This window comes from Dipodomys merriami, unplaced genomic scaffold, assembly GCF_024711535.1.
Source record: "Dipodomys merriami isolate MVZ:Mamm:240054 unplaced genomic scaffold, mDipMer1.0.p SCAF_1, whole genome shotgun sequence".
Lineage (NCBI taxonomy): Eukaryota > Metazoa > Chordata > Mammalia > Rodentia > Heteromyidae > Dipodomys > Dipodomys merriami.
The window spans coordinates 126,451,472-126,476,237 of record NW_027202270.1 but is presented as its reverse complement, the minus strand read 5'-3'; the positions used below and the strand labels follow the sequence as shown (position 1 = coordinate 126,476,237).

Sequence of the window (24,766 nt, the reverse complement as noted above, 5' to 3'; positions counted from 1 at the left end):
AGTTAATTCCCACCCTTTCTTGGGAATTGAGCATCTCCATGGATCCAATAGAGTTGCTTGGCCCAGGAACTCACTGTAGTACCTGTAATAAGCCAAGATGCTGACTGATGGAGAGAAGACAGTTTGAAAATTAAAAACAAAAAGAGTTGCCTTTAATCCCAGGTAATGCAAGATACAATTCTGGGACTTTGTCTTGGTAACCTGTCTAAAAAAAAAATAAAAATCTTGCCTCCTATAACATCATCGGAGTCCCCAAAGCAGATATGGCACACCAGTAACCCAAACTACAGATCCAAAGTGTCTTCCAGTTTGGCCACCTTCTGCCCCACCTCCTCCCCAGGGTAGCCCAAATCCCATTGCCACTTGCCATCCCTCTTCCTCTACCCCAACACCTCTGTGTCCACTTGCCCTCCCTCTTCTCTACCCCAACACCTCTGTCTGCACCACAAAAGTACTGTGTTCTAAAAGAGTTCACTTCCCCTAACCAATCCACACTTTCTTTACCACAGTGATTCTCAGAGCCAACAAGAAAGAGAAATGTTCCAGAAGGAAGCCTCCATTTCAGCTGTTCACCAGGAGCCAAGGGTGGTAGGCTCCAGGCCTCTAGGTGAGGTCTGTTGCTTTGGTTTCCCAAGGAACGGGGCCGTCAGCAGTGGCAGTTCTCCCTTCTCTGTTGCAGGCTGGGCCTCAACTGCACTTACAGGACTTCACCACCATGTTGGAGAGCTGCTCTACCTTGGGGGTCCTCCCCACGTAATACAGAATGGTCAGGGGCTCCAAGTCCTGGGGTACGCAACAGGGTGAGGCAGATGCTTCAGGGTTCAGGGTGTTGTACAGCCCCAGCACCTGGAGGTGGAGACCATGATATTTAGAGGTGAGAGAGAGAGAGAGAGAGAGACATTGCAAGCCCTCAGTCCAGGAACTCTACTCTGAGGGTAGCTCCGAGATGAGCAACTGGTAGAATGGCCCCTGCTGCTATTGAAGAACAATTATAGGACCACAGTTCAGTGAGAGACAACTTGTGTTCACCCTCTGGAGCAAAATGCAGAACACATGCACTTGTCTGAATTACTAGTTTAAACAGGTGGCAGTTATTGGAGGACTTCTGTTTGATAAGGAAGTGCTTTGCTAGTAAGAAAACTCCTTTGCCCTTCCTTGCTGTAACTGATTACATTAGTGAAAAAGGTTTTCACTAACTAGTGTCGTGGGCCATTTAGTAAGTGCCCAGACAGTATGCAGCCCTGACTGTTTATAAGTAAATGTGACTGACAAACCACTGCCCTTTTCTATTCCCCTTGGGGAAAGGCAAGTTTCAGAGGTTGAGCTCCCTTTCTCTGTCTGTCTCTCTCTCTCTCTGTCTCTGTCTCTGTCTCTGTCTCTGTCTCTGCCTCTGTCTCTGCCTCTCTCTCTCTCTCTCTCTCTCTCTCTCTCTCTCTCTGTCTCTCTCTCTCTGTCTCTCTCTCCCCCCTACCCCCCCCTCTCTCCTCACTGTCTTTCAGAATACCTTTGTACATGGTACACGAGTGCATGCTGGCACTGGGGCTTGAACTCAGGGCCTGGGCCCCGTCCCTGAGTTTTTTTGCTCAAGGCTAGTGCGCTACCACTTGAATCACAGCTCCACTTCTAGATTTTTGCTGATTAATTGGAGATAAGACTGATGGCCTTTCCTGCCTAGGCTGGCTTCAAACTTCAATCTTTAGATCTCAGCCTCCTTAGTAGCTAGCATTACAGGCTCAAGGCCTGTAATGTAATGTTTCTGCCACATTACAGGCTCAGGCCTTATATTCCTTGCCAACCAGGTCATATGACGGTTAACTTCCATAGTTCAAAATCTTTAGTCGAAGCAAATAAAAAAATTAGTCAAAACTTTCTTGAGGGATTCTGGGGATTGAACGTAGGGCCTCAAACATGCTAAGGATAAGCTCTACCACTGAGCTATACCCTCAGCCTCTATGATAGGATTTTTTTTTTTGGGGGGGGGTGTCCGGTCGTGGGGCCAGAACTCTGGGCCTGGGCGCTGTCCCTCAGCTCTTCAGCTCAAGGCTAACGCTCTACCACTTGAGCCACAGCGCCACTTCCGGCTTTTTTTTAAACTTTTTGCTTATGTGGTGCTGAGGAATCGAACCCAGGGCCTCAGGCATGCAAGGCAAGCGCACTACCACTGAGCCACCTTCCCAGCCCTCTATGATAGGAATTTTAAGGGCTTGGTGGGATGTTCGTATTGGGCTGGGATGCCAAGATCAGAACATTTATTAGAGGGATTTTACTCACCCAGCTTATCATTCACTTATTCAACATTCAACCCTTCATTCGTGCTTTTTAACAAATGGCCTAGTTGGCTGACCCTCAGGATTCTGATAGCATGCGCCCTGCTCCTTACCGTGCTGTGGGTTGTATCTGTGCTGCGGAGGTATGGGCAAGGGCCTGAGCAAAAGTTTGCATAGTAGCCCTTAGGTTCGTGGACCCATTTCCAGCCCAGATCCTGTCGGAAGTCAATGTAGAGGGGGCGCACACAGCAGTTCTCCTCCAAGTTGCTACAATGAAAAACATTTACAGGAAATCAGGTTCAAGTGCATGGGATGAAGAGACCCAAAGGCATTTTCCTATGTTGAAAACCAGGATCCCAAAGTTGTAATAGGAGATAGAATACTGCACGAGGGACAGTAAAGAGGTGGAAGTCTTGTCCCCTTGTATACCACACATCAGAATGGATATAACATGCTCCACATACAAGCAAGTCCTAGAGGTTTTAGTCAAATCAGCTTTGTTGAGATTGGTTTAGTGATAGCTTCTGCATAACTAGAAATAAACTCTAAGCTCATGCAGCTTGCATACTACCATATAGTGTGCTTTTTAGACTACCTTTAGCCAAAACAAGGCCTCTCCTTCTAGCAGAACCACGATCTACAGGTCACCAAGTTGCCAGACCTCAATCCTGTTGTCTGCAAGAGCCCACTTGGCAGTGCTGCTTGCTAAGTGGGCAGCTAGCCTCTGCTTTCAGTGCATTTCAGCTGAGACCTGGAATGTGTCACTTCCAAAGACAATGACTGGCCACAGTCTGACTCGTAGGAACCATAGCAGACTCTAGGGTTGTTCTGAAGTTGCCATTCCTAACCCTTTTCTCCCATGTCACCTCACATGACAGTCTGCAACACTACTCATTTTTCTGGCCATTGCAGGCAGAGGTGGTGATACGACCTAACAATGGCCAATCAGACATAGGAGAAGGAGGCAGGGGATGAAGTCGAGGTTTTGCAAAGTTTATTTGTTTCGTTTTTGTGGCTTGAACTCAGGGCCTGAGCACTGCCCTTTGGCTTTTTCACTCAAGTTTGGCACTCTACCATTTGAGCCACAGCTCTATTTCTGGCTTTTTGCTAGTTAATTAGAAATGATCTTATGGACTTTTCTACCTGGGCTGGCTTTGAACTAGAATCCTCAGATCTCAGCCCACTGAGTAACAAGAATTACAGATGTGAACCACTGGTGCCCTACAGGCCAAGATTTTTTTATTTATAAAAACCTAGACTGGGGATGTCACTCAGTGATACAGAGTTTGCCTGACATGTGCAAGGCCCTGGGTTTGAGCCTAGCACCATAGAAGTGGGGAGAGAAGAGAGATTAGTTATAAAAGCAACAGAGGGAAGAGAATACTGCTAGCTCATTCCCCGCTCTTGTCTTAAACATGGACCAGCTCCTCCCTCGCAATACTGTGACATGGATGAGAGAATGAAGAGCTAACATACCAATCACACCAGGCTGGAAAATGGGAAAGCCTGCATCCTCAATGGCACAGTTAGGCAGCCAGAAAAAAACCAAAGCTGCTACCACAGACTTTTTGTGAATAGAACTTCTGTGGCTGAATTCATTGTTGCTTGAAGCCAAAAGCAATCATGTCTCACTGATAAAGACACACAGAACACTTCTACATGCCAGCCTGCAGACAGATGGCAGCCACCACAGAGCCTCTTCCAGACCTTTCTGCTCTCCAGGTGTAAGATTCCTCAGTGATTCGGCAGATACAGTTCCAGATAACAGAGATTTCCCAAGTCATTCCCCTGGCTGCTTCAGGCAGCTTGTACAGCCAGATCCTGTGCTACCCCTGCCCTTACCCCCAGGGCTTTCTGCCTCCCCCATCCCTACATCCCCAAACCTCCCCCATCTTCCAAAGCACTAAAACCCCACCCTTGCTGAAGCCTGTCCTGAATCTGTGCTGGAACCCCTGACTCCCGCTGTGCAAAGGACTTCACCCTGACCTTCAGGTACACAGACAAAACATCCCTTCTGTGTATGTGAGCACTTCATCTGCTCCAAGGAAAGGGACGAAGCTGGGTCTTCTCCATCTACATCATTGAGTAACAAAGGTTACTTGAGAATTTCTGAATTCATTTAATTTCTCTAGCTCAGATTTTCCATATAAAAAGAGGCTACCCTACATTTCTCCCCTACCCAGTGGCATCCTTGCTTCCTCTACTAGAACAGAGCAAGCATTTCCTGCAAACTCCTGCAGTGATTTCTTCCCACACAAGCATGCCCCACAAGGACTGAAAAAAAACACCAGGAGGCTTCAGGCAAGCATCCACCATCCAGACTATTTTCCCAATACACTCTGCTCACACTTTCCCTCATTGCTCCAGCCAGGCCCTGATGAAGTTGAGGTGCAGGAAAACTGGAAGCTTTGCAAAAGGTTTCCAGTCAGTTCTGTACAGTGCAGTATCTGGCTCCATGTGAGTTACGTCTGAGGCCTGCACCACAGGAGACCCAGGGTACGTCGTGGTCCCCATGGGGCCCAGGCTCACCGGAAGCAGTAGTTGGTGTCTAGGGCCCGCTTTTTCCTCTGACCCCCCTGGCCTGGGCTGTCGAGCCGGTGTGGAGGAATCATCATAAGGATCAGATGGGGGTTGTGGTGGTCCTTCTGCTTCTTTAGGCGTCCCAAGTCTCCACGGCCATGGTCGTCCTCATTGTCCACCCCTGCAGAAGGGCAGGAAGAAGACAAGCTCCAATCTATGAAAAGCAGAGCTGTTAGAGGCTGTCTCCTCACCCTGGCCCATCGCTGCCAAGGGGAGTCAGTGCATCCATGAGAGGGCAGGGGTGGGTGGGTAGGTGAGCTGTACCTCAGGATCTCCTGTAGGAAAGCTGAGCTGAGCAATCGCTACCAAAAGAACTCAACAATCATGACAACCATGCTCAGATCTCCTCACAAATCCTGCACAGAATGTTCCAGAGGACAGAAAGCCCTTCCTGAGATGCTTCCTGGAAATCACTGTGAAGCCATGACCCATCTCTATCATCGGGTGGGCAGCTAACACTTGCCTTTGGGTTATTGGTTTCATTCTGAGACAAGAATCCAACAGGATGAGTATGAGGTATCCCAATTTAAGATAGCTTGAATGGGGGTGGAGCAAAGAAACAAGACTGAATGACAGCAAATATTTACATTGTACTTATTGTTTCAGACATGTATTCACTATAAAATTCAGGTGAGATAATAGTGTATGTTATATGGCTTAGCAAACTTTTTCTGAGAAAGGCCCTGAATCCATCTGAACCTTTTCTAACTGAAGAGGAAAAAACAAACAAGTCTGACTTAGAATCTCAACTAGCTGGAGATCTAGTATGTGAAGGACAGAAGCCAACTACTCATCAAACTTTACCTGACAGGACATGAGCATTAGAATTTACATATTAACATGAAGGGGAGTTTCACCTTAGCCTGGCCTCTAAATGAGGGCTCTGAATTTCTGAGCTCTGTGATTAGGATGTGAAATCCTTGGCATTAAAATTGAAAGAAAAATTTCAAGAATTGAGGTTAAAAGAATGACAAGATGCAGGAGGCCAGAGCGCATCTTTTCTCAAATGAGCCTCTGATGGCAGGCATTGCTCAGGTGCCCAAAATGAGACAAGGAAAGGAAAAGATAGCTTCTCTGAACTCCAGAGACTGTCAAAGCTGAGGCCGTTGGGAAAATATTAGAAACCCATAAAGAACTCCCAGCTACTTCCATCTCTACACAAACACATGTGGTCAAATGCCTGAACCCTGAAATCATCAAGTCTCAGACAACCCCTGGGTAAAGATCAGGTAGGCCTGATAATTTTAGGAAAGCTCAGTGATACTCATGTTCAGGACACCATAGTTTACTAACTTTAGGGAGAAAGAAGACAGCTATAACTTGTTGAGTGTCCTTGGTGCTGCTTTACATGTTATCTCATTTAACACTGTGAAAGAGATACTGGTGACCTTGTTTCCTTGGGCTCTGAACAGTTAACCTACTTGTTTTCACCCAGAGCTAATACAATCTCTAAATCTGCATGTTCATTGCTCTTGGGAGAAAGCAGATTTACTGAAGTATATATTAGTTAGCTATCTCTTCTACGAAGAACATTGGTTTCATGGGGGTCTGGTTGGGTTCTCCTGTTCTGTCCTGTCCCATGAACTGCCCCACCATACTCTCTCACACATCCATTACTGTTACCTTTGAATTTGATTTCCATCACCTCATGGACATTTTCCAGAATGTCTCCGTTGGGTTGAAAGGTGTGACATGGACAGTGAATGCTGATTTCCAGACCTAAGTTGGACTCTGCAAAGTAAGATCCAGAGTCAGTGAGAAAAGCACTGTGTGTGATCAGGTGAAGGTGGGCCAGGAACTGAGTGGTACAGAGGGTCACAGGAGACAGAACGAGCTTCCAAAGCTCAGAATGGGCCTTGGTACAACACAAGTTGCCATATTCCACGTACTTGTATTACATTATGAAAAGAACTGGAAGTGACCATTGTAGCTACCAGGAAAAGGAATGTAAATGGTCATCCATTTTCAAAGGACAGTATTAAGAGAAAAATGTCACCACCTACAATGCACAGGGGAGAATATAGGAAGTGAGTACAAAGGAGGAAGGAGCGGTGACTTCCCCCTACAGTAAGGCAGCTAGAAGAAGGAGCTGGGGTAGTTTTAATGAGCCACCGAACACCATGTGTACTTCCTGCTCAAGGTGTCCGAGGAGGCCCAGGAGAGACTTTGAGTGGCCACATTCTGATTGTTGGGTAAGAAAGCAGACAGATGTTTGTGTGGGGGAGAGTAAGATCGTGTGGTCAGCATGACAGAGTGAATGGCCTCACTTGGCCAATGGAAGACACAGAAATGACAGCAATAATCATCAACACTGGAGCATTGCAGCAGGCCAAACACTGCTCTATGGCTTGTCAGGCACTAGTACATTGAACCTCAGTAATCACCCCACTGGGCAATCACCCCATTATGCATATGAGGACAAATGGCTTACCCAAGATACAGTAGTTGGTAATTTTGGGATTCCTAGCCTATGAACTGTGGTGCCAGAAACCCAGATCCCACTGTTTAAAAAAAAATAGTGTCTTTCTTGCCATGTAGCCCAAACTGGCCTCAAAATTACAAGCCTTCCGTCTCAGCCTCCCAAATGCTGGGATTATAGGTCTATACGAGCATGTCTTGCTTAGATCCCACATTCTAAGTTGTTAAGAGACAAGGAATGGCAAAGAGTAGACAACAGAGAGCACCAAGAAAGATACCCACATGTTTACTGAGATGCAAAATGGCTATGCTTTCTTAGTATATAGCCTGTCCTGAGCCATGAAGCTGGGGGGAGGGAGGGGCAGGGGAAAAAGGGTTCCTGCCCAGCCTGGCTCTACATACTAAGAAGCTAAGAAGCAGACCCCAAGAGTAAGAGCACAAAGATGTGAGGATCCTTGATCCTGGACAGGGCTCCAGCCAGCTCTGGGACCTAGGGCACAGCTTGGGTACCTGGTGCACACAGGCTCTCAGATGCTTGCTAAGTGACTCCAAGACCTCTCAGATAATGCAGAGCCTCATCCATCCAGACCAACCATGGCTTTAATTTAGAGTCCATTTGTAGCCTGGCATGAGGCTGAGAACTTTGATGGGACTCGAGCTCTGTATAAGCAAAGGTCTAATGTTCCCGAAGAAAGGAAGGCAGAATTTGCCTAGGCGGGAACTTGACATTGGCAATGAAGAACCAACCTCAGAACTGGCAGCAGCTGGGATGGTGGGTTAGGAAGCAACAGGTTTTATTATGAAATTGTCTTTTCTAATGTCTCAAGGAGGATGGAAATGATTCTCTCTGTAGGCTTCTCATTGAGTTCTACAGCTGTGAAAATAAGAACTCCAAGTGCCCAGGGCTTCAAAGAAATCCAGGTGGAGCTGATCCGAATCAGACAGGGAAGCTAAGAGATTAATTTCCCCAGCCCCTCCTTTCTGTGGCCAGGCAGAGAACGTCTGAGTCAGAATTCCCAAACAGTGCTGCTGTTGGCCGAGCCTCATGGGTTCTCCCAGCCTTTGCCTTTGCCCAGGAACAGGAAGGATCTCCAGGCCATCATCTGCCAACTCAGCCACCAAAGAGGCCCCTAAGATGGGGGTTTGCAAACTCAATTTTCACACTTTGGCAGTACTGCTGTTTGAACTCAGGTCCTTGTTCTTGCTAGGTAAGTACTCTACCACTTGAGCCATGCCCCCATTCCAATAGAGGAAAACTCAGTGAGAGGGGAAAAGAACAGATAGGGTTACCATGCATAACCCTCACCAGTAGGGACAGACATAACAGAGCACTGTCATGAGACACATGGAGAAGAGACTCAAGTTCTAGTCCAGCTGGATGACCTTGGACTTTAACTACTCTGGGCCTCAGCCCCTCTATCTGGTATGATGAAAGCTTTGTGTGTGTGTGTGCCAGTCCTGGGGCTTGAACTCAGGGCTGTCTATGAGCTTTTTTTGCTCAAAGCTACCACTTGGGTCACAGCTCCACTTCTAGCTTTTTTTTTTTTTTTTTTTTTTGGTACTTAATCTGGAGATAAGAGTCTCACGGACTTTCCTGCCCAGATGGGCTTCAAATCACAATCCTCAGATCTCAACCTCCTGAGTCGCTAGGATTCCAGATTGGTACCTGGCTGAAAGCTTATTCTTTTAAAAAATATTGTTATTATAAAGGTAATGTACAGAGGGGTTACAGTTACATAAGAAAGAGTACATTTCTTTTTGGACAGTGTTACCCCTTCCCTCTGAAAGCTTATTCTTATAAAATATGTTGAAAGTTGGGCTGGGAAGGTGGCTCAGTGGTAGATTGCTTGTCTTGCATGCATGAGGCCCTGGGTTTGATTCCTCAGCACCACATAAGCAGGGGGGAAAAAAGCTAGACGTGGTACTGTGGCTCAAGTGGTAGAGCGCTAGCCTTGAGCTGAAGAGCTGAGGGACAGCGCCCAGGCCCAGAGTTCAGACCCCACGACCAGACCCCCCCCCAAAAAAAAATACGTTGAAAGTTTTGACATTTTCTAAATATCTTTGAGGCATGGTGCAAGGGTACCATTCTGTCATCTTCCAGGTGAGGAGCCACAGTGAGTGGATAAGATATTCAGGACATGGAAAGTTTAACATACTTATTGTATAGTTCTATTTGGATGACCATTAGACTTTTTAAACTTAATTGCCAAAACAGAACTTGCCCTTCACCCTCTTTTTCCAGTCTTCCCTATTCCAAGATGCCACTACCTACCTGCTATTCCAAAAATTTAGAAGTCAACCAAGATTGCTCTTGTGTATTCACAAACCGTTGGCTTTACCTCCAAAATATGGAACAAGCCAAACACTGGTGGCTCATGCCTTTAATCCTGGATATTCAGGAAGCTTGAGATCCAGAGGACCATAGGTCAAAGCCAGTGTAGGCAGGGAAAGCCACAAGATACTAAATCCAAAATAACCAGGGCTGGAGATGTGACTTGAGGGGTACAGCACCAGCCAAACAAGTAAGCTGAGCAAGTAAGTGCAAGGCCCTGAGTTCAAAGCATAATACAGTGTGTGGGAGGGGGGTGAAGAATATGGAACAAATTCATAAATTTTTTTGGTCAGTCTTGGGGCCTGAACTCTGGGCCTGGATGCTGTCCCTGAGCTCTTCAGCTCAAGGCTAGCACTATACCACTTGAGCCACAGCGCCACTTCCAGCTTTTTCTGCTTATGTAGTGCTGAGGAATTGAACCCAGGGCCTCATGCATGGAAGGCAAGCACTCTTCCATTGAGCCATCTTCCCAGCCCGAATCCATATAATTGCTATGACCAGCTACTGTCCCAGTCTAACCCATTGACTTCACCCAGACTATTGCAATGGTGTCTAACTGATTTTCCTGCCTTTTCCTTTGACCTAATGGTAACTAGAGGGAGGAATCATTTAAAGGTATAATCAGTCACTTTACCCACATCCCCAGCTTGCTGACAGAATACTCCTGGATTTTCATCATACCTGGAATGAGTCCTAAATCCTTCTTGTGGCCTGAAAGATACTAGGTCATTTTCTATGGTCCCAGCTCATTTTACCCCACTTGCTATAACAAATCAACTTGCTTTACAGATGAAGACTTGGACTTTGAGGTTTCCTTTGCTTAGGACAGCCTTTACTTTACCTTCCTCCTGACCTTCCAGGGCTGACTCCTACTTATCAGCTGGATGTCAATGCAGGCTTCCCTTCCTCAGAGCATCTGATCTTGGTTCCACCCACTCATTATCACCTTATGCCTTTTTTATTTTGCATAACTACCCACATTTCTTTTTTTCTTTTTTTGCCAGTCCTGGGACTTGAACTTGGAGCCCGGGCTCTGTCCCTAAGCCTCTCTGCGCTCAAGGCTAGCACTCTTATCACTTGAGCCACAACACCACTTCTGGCTTTCTTCTGCTTATGTGGTACCGAGGAATCGAACCCAGAGCTTCATGCATGCTAGGCAAGCAATCTACAACTAAACCATATTCCCAGGCCCTACCCACAGTTCTTACTCATTAGTATGTTCACTTGTTTATTATGTGTATCTGTCCCAACAAAATGAAATCCCATGAGCGCTGAGACCTCACCTGTGTATTCACTGCTAAATCCCCTGACTTTGACTTAGGCCTGACTTAGAACAACATTTCAGAAACACAGATTGAGTAAATGAAGGAAAAACAGAATCAGTGGCAAAGCTAAGCTTTGAACCCAGATCTGAAACACGTCTCTCTTCTTCTCTGTCACAATGAACAGCGGGTTCCTGAAATGCTTGCCCTGGGACCACCTACCTCTTCGTAACAGCCACTCACGCACTGTGTCAGTGACATCAAAAGACAGCCACTCGGCAGTGCCTCGAGTGGGCAGGTTCTTGCCACCAATGTAGCGCTGCTTGGCGATGTGCTCATCTGGCCGGAGTATCTACAGGGCAGAGAAAGGAATAACTATCCAAGGCCAGGATACTATACCAAAAAGAAGTAGGTCTCCAGGCAGGACAGGTGGACAGAGCAATGAGAATTCAATGTTTTCCAGATGCTTTTACACACCCCAACTAACCCATCCCTCTTAATAACAAATCTGGAAACTGAGGCTCAGAGAAGCCAGGATTCAAATCTAGGTCTACTGAACCTGTGCCCAGGGAAGGTTGCCCAGGGTGGAGGAACTGGCTTTTGGGCCTGGGGATGGGTACCTGAAAGAGCTCAATCCTCTGCTCTGTGCGCTTGGAGCTGGGGTTAGGCACCCGCAAGACCCGGAACTCAGCCCGGAACAAATTGGTTCCATTTTTCTCCACTGAGGACACGTTGAAGCGAAAAACCTTGGAGGTAATTCCTTTGGGACAGACAGCCAGCTCATCTAGAAGACAAAGGAATGGAACACAAGGTGAACCTCTCAGCAATAGCGAGCCACCAACAGACACGTGTTCAAGTGGCCAGAGTCCTGCCTGTGACCTCCCTAGATGCCGGAGGCCTCAGACCTGATGGAGATAGGAGGAAGTTTCTTGGTGACCTGAGAGTCACACAGTCTTGAGTGAGGAGCAGAGAGACCTCAGAGCCCCAGGACTTAATAGTAAGACTGATGAGTGAAGGGTGATTACTCTCTCCTCCCACCACCTTGACATTACAAATCCACTGAGCTCTCTAGCCTGATTTTCCTACTCTCCTACAAAATCAAAAATTCCCCCAAGTAGTGTAGTTATCTTAGAGATATTTGCTTCATCCAGGTTCATTTGGGCAGTCATTCACTTATTAACCATCTATAGAGTAAATACTATGTACCACTAGCATTAGCCGTGGGCAGGTAAAAGTGAACGGACACAGTCCCTGCCTTCCAGGGGAGAAATGTTAAGGGAAGTCATTAACACATAGACCCAGACTGCAGAGTCAGAGAGAAGAGTCCAGGAGTGGCTGCAGGAAACAAGAAGAGGAAGAGAGCAGGGCCCTTCATGGAAGAGAGGACTGGCTCAGAAGGAGGGGGAAGAAAGAAAGTTTACAGGGAAAGTGATTCACAGAGGTAAAGGGAGAGGAAGGGAGAGGAAGAGGTACTCAAAGCCACAAACCTGCAGCCTGGTAAAGGAAGGTCTGGACAGTAGACTGGGGGCCACCTGCAGGGAGACCCTCATGTCATGCTGAGAAGCTGGATTCATCCTATCCACCACAGAGAGCTATAGAAAGAATATGAGCAGCCAGATGCCAGTGGCTCATGCCTGTAATCCTAGCTACTCAGGAGGCTGAGATCTGAGGATCACAGTTCAAAGCCAGCCTGGGCAGGAAAGTCCATGGACTCTTATCTCCAATGAACCACCAGAAAACTGTAAGTGGCTCTGTGGCTCAAGTGGTAGAGTACTCATCTTGAGCTGAAGAGCTGAGGGACAGTGCCCAGGCCCAGAATTCTAGCACCACGACCGACAAAAAAAAAAAAAAGGAAGGAAGGAAAGAAGGAAGGAAGGAAGGAAGGATGAATTTGAGCAGCACAGTGACAGACTCAACATCATGAGTCAATCTTGTATGAAGCAGGGTTCATACAGCAAGGAAGCCACATCTTGAACCTAAGAGAAACACAGATGAGTGAGTGACTGAGTGACTAAGTCGCTACCATTGGTCCTTTTAATTCTGTGTCCTTGAGCTGGGTACTAGTGGCTTTCGCCTGTAATCCCAGGTACTCAGGAGGCTGATAATCCGAGACTCTTATCTCTAGACAACCATCAAAAAACCGGAAGTGGAGATGTAGCTCAAATGGTAGCAAACACATACACATTCTCTCTCTCTCTCTCTCTCTCTCTCTCTCTCTCTCTCTCTCTCTCACAAACACACACACACACACACACACACACACACACACACACACACACACACATACACATGAGTCTGTGTCTCTGACAGCCTGTTATGCTGGCCTGTGTCCCCTACTCCCTGCAACTTTTTCCCCTGAGTACTAGACAGAAGGTAGCAGATTCTCCACTCACCCCTCCAAACCAATTAAAGAAGAAAGCAAGCCAGACCCTTCTCGGCTCCTGTGAATGCTACAACCTCAGGATCTGAGGAGTGTGAACACTCACAGAAACCTTTCTACACAAATGGTAACAGTAGCCAGAACTTGAAATTCAAGCTCACGGACCCAGATTCCACACATAATGGACATGGCTGAAATGAGCTCATAATCACCCCTAGGGTGGTTTAGGGAGTCATGGACAAGGCGGGACAGATCAGACACTATGAAGGAGCAAATGTGCTACTGATCTTTAGGAAAGGATGAGTGTGTCTCTGGAAATTGCCATCTGGTGGGTCTGACATTGGTTCTTAGGAAATTAATGGAACAGATGTTAGGAAAACAAATGTGTGAATGCAGTTAATGATGCCCTGATTAATAACTGGCCTTGAAAGAACAAATACAGAACAAGAGCAAGAAATCAGAACACAAGGCCTCAAGCATAACAAGTACTTTAACCCTTGAGCTACACAATGTAGTAAATAAGTTGACAAGTTTACAACTCTGGACATGGATAAGCTACTTAGACTCATGACCCTCCCAAGCTGACTTCAATCTGGTTTCAGTCATCCAAGGACAGTAACCATAAAGAGCAACTCAGGCCAGTACCCATGGCTTACACCTGTAGTCTAGTCAGAAGGCTGAGATCCATTGGATCATAGTTAGAAGGCAGCTTCCAAAGTAACCAGTAAAAATCTGAGCTGGAGGCATCCTCAAGTGGTAGAACACCAGCAGAGCAAGCAAGCTGAGCAAATATGTAAAGCCCAGAGCAAGTATATCAAGGTATCAGGGCTTAAAAAAAAAAAAAAAAAGGATAAGTCAGGATGACATGCACCTCTGCATAAAAAGGAGAAGGAAGAAGAAAAATGACACCTGCCACTGAGGAGAGTCAGACTGGGTTTAAGACATGGGAAGCCAGGATAGGGAGAAAGCCATGTGCTAAGAGAGGTTAGTCTAGTGACCATCCCTCCTTGGTTTCTTCCAGTCTGTCACTCCTACATCTGTGCCCCGAGATTAACTCCTCATAGAACTTTTAAGGCATCTGAAGAAAGAGGTAGGAAAGATCGTTTGCTGTCATGGAGGTCATCCTGAACATGAACTCTTCACACAAACACAGCCAAGACCAACCAGAAGGGTCTGGACAAGGTCACACAGGAATGAGCTGACACACTAAATTAGCTCTAGCAAGCAAAGCTCCACATAACCATCGTGATGACAAAAAGAACTGCCTGGGAAAGAAAGAAATATAAATATAATCCCTTGGACAATGACAGCTGACAAGTAATAATGATGTTTTAAATAATTGATGGAATTAGAATCAGAGTCAGAGTGTGAATTACAGAATGTAATAATGCTACCTTACATTTTCCACAACACTTATTAATTCATCTGCTTTTCTATCTAACGATTCTTGCAAGTAAAGAGAATAGATAAAATTTGCTATTCTACAAATGAGAAAAATGAGTATCAGAAAAGTGCAATGCTTTTCCCAAGATCATTTAGATAGGAGGTGGCAGATATGGGATTGGAACCCAGGTCTTCTGACCACACTTCATATATTGAAGCAGAGACCCTGGGAAGTCATCCAGCAGAAAGATACTTTTGATTTTGCTCTGGGGAGGAAACAAAAAATAAGTACACAAAAACTAGGCAAATACAGAATTCATGTAAAAATTAGGAAATAGTCAACTGCTTCTAAAATGTTTTCAGACACCTGGCTGCTAGGTCTGCTTTTGGTGTAGACATCCTCTTTCGGCTTGTTCCAATGTAAGACCTGGATCTGTAGCACAACTACCTGGGACTCGTAAGGTCTTACTACAGACCCCAGTAGTGGGATGGGTGGGTCTATAATTGCCTGCCTGCCTGCTTGCTTGCTTCTCTCTCTCTCTCTTTTCTTCTTTCTTTTATTCTTCCTTCCTTCCTTCCTGTTTCTTTCCTTCCTTCCTTTATTTCATCCTTCCTTGTTTCCTTTCTTCCTTCCTTCGTTCTCCAGATGACTCTCATGTACAGACAGAATTGAGAACCATTGTTTATAATCCACTATGTCAGAGGTTCTAGAAATTGGAGAAACCACTGCCTTAAGGACTTTACACTTTACATGATTAACTTTTAAGTGAATTAGATGTATTATTTGGCCAGTGCATCATGTTTTAAATGTCTGGATTTGAAGCCCATAAACATTTTAAGTGTATGTGACAAGTTGAGAGATGTTGACAAAAAGACCCAGAATTTTCTGTTCTTTGGGGGAAATGACAAAATGTAGTCAAGTTGGTCCCACATTCCTGAAGGTAAACATCAGATGCAGCTAAGCACAGTGACTTCCTCTTCCTACAGGTCTCAGGCCTCCCAGGTCCCCTCCTTCCCCCCTGCCACACACCTATGTTCTCCACGATCCCAAGTGCATAAGTGTCCCCTGTGTCTTATCATGGTGCCTGGACCATGGCTTTTCTTCTAGACCTCCCTGCCTGTGTCTTTAGGTCTTTGTATTAGCCAGAGGCTTTCCCTCATTCCCTGCAGCTTACACTTGCTGAAGACACAGACTCTCTAGGACGCTACCTCCATCCCTAGAAGTTGTGATGGTGTTAGGAAGAAGCAGGGGCTGAGAATCCACACCCACCAGCCTCTGGGTCACCTTTGGAGAATCACTGCCATACTGTACATACAATATCAACCTCTAGGGTCATGAGTTCTTTCAACATGAGACATTTTAATTTTTAGCATGAACAACATCTATGGTTAGTAGCTAAAGGCTAAAATACCAAGTTTTCTTTTTCTTTTTTGGTTCCGGTCATGGGGCCTGAACTCTGGGCCTGGGCGCTGTCCCTCAGCTCTTCAGCTCAAGGCTAGCGCTCTACCACTTGAGCCACAGCGCCACTTCCGGCTTTTTTCTTTTTGCTTATATGGTGCTGAGGAATCGAACCCAGGGCCTCATGCATGCAAGGCAAGCGCTCTACCACTGAGCCACCTTCCCAGCCCCCAAGTTTAATTTTTTTGCTCAGGAATTCTGGGTTTGTTGATTGTCTGCCTTTGGCTCAAAATAAGCGTTGCCCAGCAGACACAGCTAATTCTAGGACAGAAGCTAAATTGTCACCTACACTGATGATGCCTTTGGTGACAGAGGCACTGGAAAGGTGGCATCTTTCCCTACCATGTAGCTCAGAGAAGGTGCCTACTCACTGCCCATGGCAAAATCCTAGAGAAGTGAAAGGTTGCAGAGTCTTGCCTATACTCTCCAGCAGAGGTAAGTGAACCATCTGACTTGGTGATAAAATTCTTTCGAGAGAAAGGAAGTTAGAGGTCCTTTCGGATGTTACAGGAGAGGAGACAGAGAAACAACTTTCACTTGCCTCCGGCAGCTTGACTTACTTGAGGCTTTTCATGAGATAAAGAAAATTCTTTCATTAAATTTGGGAGAACATTTGTAGCAATATTAATTACCTGGAAAAACATCAACCAACCAACCAACCAACCACTACCAACAACAACAAAAACACCACGGAGAACTATGAACAAAACTAGTATTATCCCCAATCAATTTACCACCTGGGTTATTAAGGCAATTTATTGCATCTGCCCTCTCTTGCCAAGATCTACATGGAATTTATCTGTGTCCTAAAAAGTTCTATGGAGCCTCAAGGTTAAAAAGTGAACTTTTAGAGCCTGCCACAGTAGCTCATGCCTGTAGTCCTACCTGCTCAAGAGGCAGAGATTAAGGGGATTATAGTTTGACACTAGCCCCCCAGATGAGAAAAGTTCAAAAGGCCTTATTTCAAGCTAGAAAAGCTAGGTGTAGTGCATATGTCTGTTGTCCTTGCTATGCAGGAAGTGTAAATAGGAGGATCATGGGCCAGGCTGACTCAGGCAAAATTAGAAAATTAGACTCTATTAGAAAAATAACTAAAAGGCAAAAATGGCTGGAGGAGTGACTCAAGTGGTAGAGCTTCTGCCTAGCAAGTGCAAGGCCCTGAATTTAAATCACAGTACTGCAACACACACACACACACACACACACACACACACACACACACACACACACAAATAATGCATTTTCCATGTATATTGGTACTTCACAGCACATATTCTGCACCTATCCTGTCTAGGTGAGAACCCTGCTCTTTTTGGACAAATGATTTAATGGATATGAGTTTGACCCCCTCATCTATACACTGAGTGACAAAAGAATGCACAACAGGCCAGAGCCACAGGATAGCCTGCCTCTCCACTCACACCACCAGAAATTCTTTCTTTCTTCGTGTTCCTCCCCAAAGACCCTTACTTTCTCACTACATCTCCTGTTGTCACCTCCTTCTGACTGTCCATCTACTGGAAAAAAAGAGGTGGCTGAGAGTGCTAAATGTGAGAGAATGGCATCTCATGACCCCTACTCTGGCACCACCACCACCAACACCCTGCTGGTGCCATATCACAGATCCAGAATCCCTGCACGCTCCCACTCCACCTGGCCTCAGGAGTTAAGGACAGGTGTCCCTCTCCCACACCTCTGGGGACTGGCTCTCCACCGCTCAGCACCTGCTGGGCTTTTGAATTTCTTTTCTACTTAAGTGTGCTTTGTAAATCTAGGGCGAACTCAGCACCTGGCCAGCTGCGGGGCGGGCCCAGGTCCACATCTGCTCAAGCTCCACGTCACCTCCTACAGCTGCAGGGACTGGGCCTGCTTCCTGTTGGCAGCTGAAGGTTCCAGTAAGTGTTGCCTGCATCCCACTGAGCACCCGCACCTCCTCACCACCCAGAACATTCTGCTGGCTGTGCAGAGTTGGTCCAGACCACACCACCATTCCACAACCCCATGGCTACCCCTACAGGCAGAAGCAGCTCAACACCCTTGGGGCCCTGCTCTGCCCTTGCCCCAGGCCGCCTCCCTTTGGGCCCAGAGTCTGCCACACCTGTGTAGCCTTGTCTCCCAATCCCCTCTCCCTTAGGTTCTCGCCCTCATTCAAGCCATGAAGGTCTGAGTCGTTCCCTTCCCCCCCCCTCCTTACCCTTGTCTTTCCATAGACTTCTCCTGCTGGCCTCAGATGACTACCCTCCTCTGCTTTCATGAGTGACCACAGAGTTGAGGATTCAGCTATGTAGCTGCTAGGTGTCTGTGGGCACCGCACTGCCAGGCAGGCCCAAGCCAGCACCACTCAGAACCCCTGGGCAGGGAGCTCTAACTCTTGCCTCACCTCCTCCAGCCTTAGCCCTGCATGGTAGCCACATCCTAAGGCAGAGCACTCCAGGCAGCCACAGGAAGCCGCAATGGGAACCCCTGGCCAGAAACCACAGGCTCCTCCACCCAGTATAGGCCAGCTCCCAATGGGGCAGTTTTCACCTTTATCTAGAGCTGGTCCACCCATTGGTAGCCACTGTTTCTTCTCTTGAGCCACCTTCCTGGTCAGCCCATGACCACCCTTACCCTGCAAGCTCCACTTCAGCCTCCCACCCCTACTCAGGCACAGCTCACCTCCCAAGTGGGCCTGGACTGGGGTAACCAGGGCACGGAGGACACCTGCTGGTAGGAAAGCAAACAGAGCTACTCCCTGGTCTGGCGCTTGAGTGGCTCACATTCCTCTTTCCTGGGCTGTTGGTTTCTCAGCATCTGCCAAATTTCTCTCTTGTATTGAGGTTTTTTAAATCCCCATTCAGTAAACACACATGACTTCCACACGTGTACAAACACACACAGCCGTCTCACCCAGAAGCTTCCTAGCTCCTCAGCAGATGGGAGCCTCCTGGGAAGACACACTCCCACTCTCACACCCCTGCAGCCGCCCGGCCCCCCTCCCCCCTGCGCTGCCACCAGGCCCACCACCCATTCTTCAAGACAGGCAGATGCGAAGAGCTCCCAAGCCCTCCTCTACACTCCCAGAGCCACAACCTGCTCTCCCATGCCCACGGCCTGGGGGGGGCACATTTGCATATATGAAGCCATATGAGTCCCTATGAGCTCCAAGTCTGGGTACATGTGAACGTGTGCATACCCCTCCCCGCCCCACTGCTCACGTGGGTCACGTGGGTGGGGTAGACCCAGGGAACTCAGGCAGCCAGAAACTGTCTCTTGCCTGGACTTCCAAAAAGCTTGACAGACATTAATTTGGGGGCAAGATACTATGCTTCCCAAGAGTTGGAAAAACTGAACTGGAGACGTGTCACACGAAGCTGTGGAAACACCGAGAAGAAGAAGAGCAAAGTGTCCAGGCTCCAGGCAGCCCAGCCCTTGATGGTACCCATATGCTTACAGTTACCCATATGGTCACATGGGCAGGAACCCATCTGTTTCCCTGGACGGCACAATGTAATTCCAAATTAAAATCAGTCAGGGATATGATGTGAGTTCAGCATGCCGTTTGGCTCTGAGGCTCCTGGCCTCCCAGAAGTATCTGGCTCTTACCATTACTGCTCTTTCCTTCCCCACCCACCTACCACCCAGCACCAGAGCCTAGGTGCCAGTGAGCCCTGGGGCACTCTGCTGTGTTGCCCCCCCCCACCTCTCCCAGCAGGCACCTTCCATGCAGTTCCCTACTCCAGTTCATCCCCTTCAGAGCAGACACGCAGTGAGCATTCCGACTTACTGTGCTCCGCCAACCCCTGGATCATGTCGAATTTATGGATCTCTTTGGCATAGTATTCCGACTCGGTGTTTTCCTGAGTGCAGCCTTCTTCCCTCTCTCCCTGCATCTCCTCCAGCAGTTCCCGGGTGCTATTGTAAAGTGCCAGGACCTGATAGGGGACGTGGGTCATCACCGATGGCTCAGGGGGGCTGGTGAGCCTGAGCTTGCTCAAGATCTGTCCCCTAATGGCTTCCACCCTCTTTTTCTTGATGTGGCCGAAGTCCAAAGTGGTGCAAGTGGACAGGGAGAGGCTGACCGTGGCAAAGTCCAGCAGGGCCAGGACCACCAGAGCCCTTTGCAAGTACATCTTCATGTGTGAGCCGGGGAGAGGGGCTGGGGGGGCAGTGAAGCCTGGCGAAGAGGAGCCCCCAGCAGACGTGCAGAAAGAGGGAGGAAAACCAGGCAGCCTCCCCAGATCCCAAACACTGAGGCTTGGCAAAAGGGTGCATGAACTCACTGCACTGCGAGAACTTCAAGACTTCCAGGAAGCGCTGGTTACCCTGAGGACGAAGAAACGGACTGTGTGTGCCGCGGAGCTCTGGGATTCTTGTCCATGTGTCTAAACAGGTTTTGCTGGGCTCTGATTCCCAGCAGGCCAGGTGGAGGGCAAGCAGAGGGCTGGGAGGGGTGGCAAGGCAGCTGGGAGTGGGAAGGGAGCTGGAGTTTTTCCTTAGGTAAAAATAAATAGAGCGGATATCTGATATTGCCAAACACCGCTTGGCGATGGGGAGAAAGTGGGTCTTTTAAAGAAGGCACAGAAGGACCAAGGGCTGGGACTCAAAATCAAATGGTTTGCCTTGTGCTGATGGAGAATAAGGGAATGGGTAGGGGGAAAAAGAGGGGAGGGGGGGGAATGGATTAAAAAAACAAAACAAAACGAAAAACAGCAACCACCAAAAAACCAAGCAGTCAGATCACCAGTGAGTAGGTGTGGAAAGGCAGGGCCCAGTAGCCGCTGGCCCGGCTAAAGGTGGGGGCAGTGTAGAACACACTTGTCTCTCCATTCATGCTTTCCCTTTTGTTTACACTTCCTCGGGGGCTTTCTAAAATGACTTTGTTCACGCTGCCTCCCGTCTTCATTGGCTGGGATGCATGCGGGGTTATGTGCACTGGCAGGGAGGGAGGGCAGGCCTCTGGAGATCAGCCCCAGGAATCCACTTAGACGCCCGCCACCGCCGTCACCCGCATCGCAGCGTGTCTTCTCCCTCGGCCATCGCTTCTGTGTCCCTTGCTTCTCTTAAAAAAAAAAAACAAAAACAAAAACAAAAAAACCCAAAAAAGTCAGAAAGGAAAAGAAAACAGAAGGCAGTTCACTGCAGTCCACTCCGGAAAGCGCCTTATTCCTCCGTCCCCAGCTTCTTCCCCTGTCTCTGCCCTCTCTGGCTCATTCCCTTGAACTTGACGCTGAGCTCCTCTCTCTCTCTCTCTCTCTCTCTCTCTCTCTCTCTCTCTCTCTCTCTCTCTCTCTCTCTCTCTCTCTCCCCTCACACACACGCACACACACTCACGCGCACGCACACACACACACACACACTGCTTTCTCTATTTCTCTCTGCTGTAATTTTATACCTCCCTCCCATGACGTCTGGGGCCTGGGGTGGGGGTGGGGGAGGGAGGGGGAGGGAGGGAGGGAGGGACCGGCGCACGCAGCCCCTTTCGCTGCACGAATATTAATGTTTTAAACAGGCACCGGAAAAGCCGAGCCCATTTGAAAATACTTTGCGAGTCCTCTCGTTCGACGTGGTAACTGAACTTTTTTCCTCCCCCCACTACCCCTTTTTCCCTCCCCTCTTGGAGTCACTCCTGCTACACGTTGGCTGTTTTTCTGGAAAGTTACTCGGCCGCCGAGCCCCCTCCCTGCGGCTCCCGCAGCCCCTCCGCGCGTCCTGGCCGGCTGTCAGTGCGCGCTCTCCCGCGGGCCCGCGTCCCCGGCCGCCCCCGGGCCAGGCCTGGCCGCCCGGGGCGGGGCGGCGGGCACTCCCGATCGCGGGGATCGCGGGCCGTCCGGCCGCCAGTCTTCGCGGACCAGCCTGGAGGGAGTCGGGCCGGCTGGAGCTGAGAGCGGGACGTGGAAACATGGTGGCGCTTTCCGGAAGATCGAGGGTGCCCTCTGGCGAGGCCCGGCCGCCAGTGAAGACCGGCCCGGGCGGCCGCGAGCCCGGAGGACCCGGGCAGGGCGGGGTGGGAGTGGGGGGGCCGGGGTGAGGGGGCTGCGGGAGAGGAAGACCACACCCGGCGCCCGGCCGGGGGAATCGCCGCGCTCGCCACGTGCGCCCGTCCCGCGCACCGCTCCCGGATCCGGGAGGCCCGCAGGGCACGGAGGATCGCCGAGCGCCAAGCCGACCACCGTCCCCAGCCCATTTCCCAGATGGTTGAGGGGATACTTGCTTTTCCCAGCCTGAGCTGCAGGCCTTCTATCCTGAGCAGCTGAGTGGGGGCAGGTGTCTTACACACACACACACACACACACACACACACACACAGGACTTGTGCCTGAGCTGACCAGCAGGTGTCTTTCCCCCCTCCCCCCCCACACACACTGGACTTGTGCCTGAGCTGACCAATTTTTCCCTCACCCAATTTCCAAGCCTCACTCCAGCCTCCATGGACTCTTCCCAAGAAGCCTTTTTTCCTCCACAAATTGAACGTTAATGTAGCTCCAGGACAGATGAGGAAACTGAGGCACAGAGAATTTGGGGTTTTGTTTTTCAAGTCACAAAGAGTGAGACAGGATGTTGAACACAGGTTCTCTAGTTACTGTAGACATTATTTTCATTTGCATATGAAGAACTAATGAAGAATCCTAGGTGTAGATTTGCTTTGAAAGTTGTCAGCCAGATCCCAGTGGCTCAGGACTGTAATCCTACCTTCTCAGGAGGCTGAGATCTAAGGATCTAGGTTTAAAGCTGTTCAAGCCAACTCAGACAGGAAAGTCCCTGAAACTCTTATCTCCAATTAACTAGCAAAAAGCCTAAAGTAGAACTGGGGCTGGGCTCAAGTGGTAGAGTGCTAGCCTTGAGCATAAAAAAAGCTCAGGGACAGGGCATAAGCCCTGAGTTCAAGCCCTAGCACTGGCACACACACACACACACACACACACACACACACACACTCACAAGGGATTTGTCTAAGGTCACATAGCTAGTAGGTGGCAACACAGGGGTTTAGGCCAAGGAAATCCATTGCCAGAGTCTGTGCACTTAACCGCTATACTATACTGCCTCTATCTGAGAAATGGTTTTGATATTTGTTATATGCCAGGCATATTCTAGGTTCTGTGGATAAATCAAAACACTCCCTTTCAGAGAGCAAAAAATTAGAGGCAGTAGTAAGGCAGCAGAAGAGGCAATACATGAAATGAATACATAAATTATATATATGATAAAAGGTAAGTGACAGTGAAAAGTAAAGCAGGAAGGGGGACAGAGACTGCACGGTTGGAGAAGAGGAGTGTTGTGATTTAAAATAGAGTGATCTGAGGAAACTTTATGGAAACCCTCGAACAAACAATGAGTGCAAACATTGCAGATAATTTCCCCTTCCGCAACATAGAAGCTCCACTTCTATTAAATTAGAGTTTCTTGAGATGGGGCCTGACATCTGTATTTACAAATACAACTCTCCTATGATTCAGGTGCTGGGCAAGGTTTGGAAACCCCTGTTACATGCTCTTAGATTTGGGGCAATGACTCTTGCATCAGATTGTTGTCTAATAGAATATTCTTTCTGAGATGCAGAATGAGTGAGCAAGAGACTTTAGAAGCAATTTCAAAAGTTAATTATAGATCCAGAGTGGCTCTGTTCTGCTTACACAGAGACTTGTTAGCAGAGCTAGAATGAGAGGTCAACTCTAGTGATTCTCAGGCCAGTATGCTCCTCATTAGGCATAGGAACACAGAATTCTGCCTAGGAAACATGTAGAGCAAATGATTGGCCTGAATAACTTAATGGGTGTGTAAGAAATGTTTGCCATTCTGTTTTAGGGGTACCATTACCACTTCCAATCCTTGCTTTTAACCTGTGAACACCTAGGCCTTGCCCTCAGGATGATATTGGAGATGCTGTTCATTTTCAAGGTCAGAACCCATCTTTGGTGAGTTACAGTGACCAGAGCCTGGATCTAACCCATTTGTGTTGACTTAGGGACCTCACCTGGTAAGAGTCAATGAAATTTGAACTTGACTGCCACAAGGCTGGGAGTTTGTGGCTCCTTCCCCTCTATTAGCATAAGAGAATGGCTGACACTTACTAGTATGAGCTAGAGAAAAAAAGGCTTCATTAATAACTGCTGTTATTAACTGTTACTCTGGCACTTATCACGAAAGTTCTTTTCATAAAGCTATCTCAAGTGCCTCAGTGTCTTGCTTTGCACTTACAGCTGTATTTAAGCAGGGGTACAGATGCTACAAATGCACACAGTCCCTAAGACTTAACTTTTTCCCACAGGAGCAGCCGTGAGTTTTTAAAAAATGTGTGGGAAGTCAAGCAAGGTAGTTTAGGAAAGATGTGTTTTAAAATAACAAAAAGCTGAAACAAGGATACAGGTTGACCCACTGTAACAATGAGATGTACAAGGCACTATGTAGAAAACGAACTTTACAACTTGGTGGGGGGGGAGGAGAAAGGGGTTGGGGAGGTGGGGAGGATCGGGATGGTGGGGGAAAGACAAAGAGGGGGGTAACACTGCTCGTTACCTTGCTCACGTAACTGTAACCCCGCTGTACAGTATCTTTACAATAAACAAATAAAAGAAAAAAAAAACGGGAGGGCTGGCACGCGGAATCCAGGTGTGGCGTGGCGGGCCCTTTAACTATTGGGATGGAAGGGCGGGTCGTCGTCAGGAACGCGTCGGGTCGCTTGGTTTCCAGGAAGTGACGTCA

The 24,766-nt window shown here is 48.1% G+C and overlaps 1 protein-coding gene across 3 annotated transcripts; it reads right to left on the bottom strand.

Annotated features, from left to right (window-relative positions):
- Positions 1 to 554: 554 nt before the first annotated feature.
- Tgfb3 (transforming growth factor beta 3) lies at positions 555 to 24,676 on the bottom strand. 3 transcript variants are annotated; one of them, XM_070029545.1, is made up of 8 exons: positions 24,581 to 24,676; positions 19,848 to 21,122; positions 11,480 to 11,643; positions 11,082 to 11,211; positions 6,471 to 6,578; positions 4,797 to 4,968; positions 2,381 to 2,534; positions 555 to 846 (listed from the first exon to the last, which is right to left on the bottom strand). In XM_070029545.1, exons 2-8 carry the CDS (start codon positions 20,197 to 20,199, stop codon positions 688 to 690), a joined length of 1,239 nt encoding a protein of 412 aa, XP_069885646.1. In that variant the 5' UTR covers positions 20,200 to 21,122; positions 24,581 to 24,676; the 3' UTR covers positions 555 to 687. The 3 variants fall into 3 exon arrangements, with proteins under 3 accessions (XP_069885646.1, XP_069885655.1, XP_069885666.1); XM_070029554.1 differs by lacking the exon at positions 24,581 to 24,676 and adding an exon at positions 21,456 to 21,818; XM_070029565.1 differs by lacking the exon at positions 24,581 to 24,676 and having other exon boundaries at positions 19,848 to 19,995; positions 20,344 to 21,432.
- Positions 24,677 to 24,766: the final 90 nt, after the last annotated feature.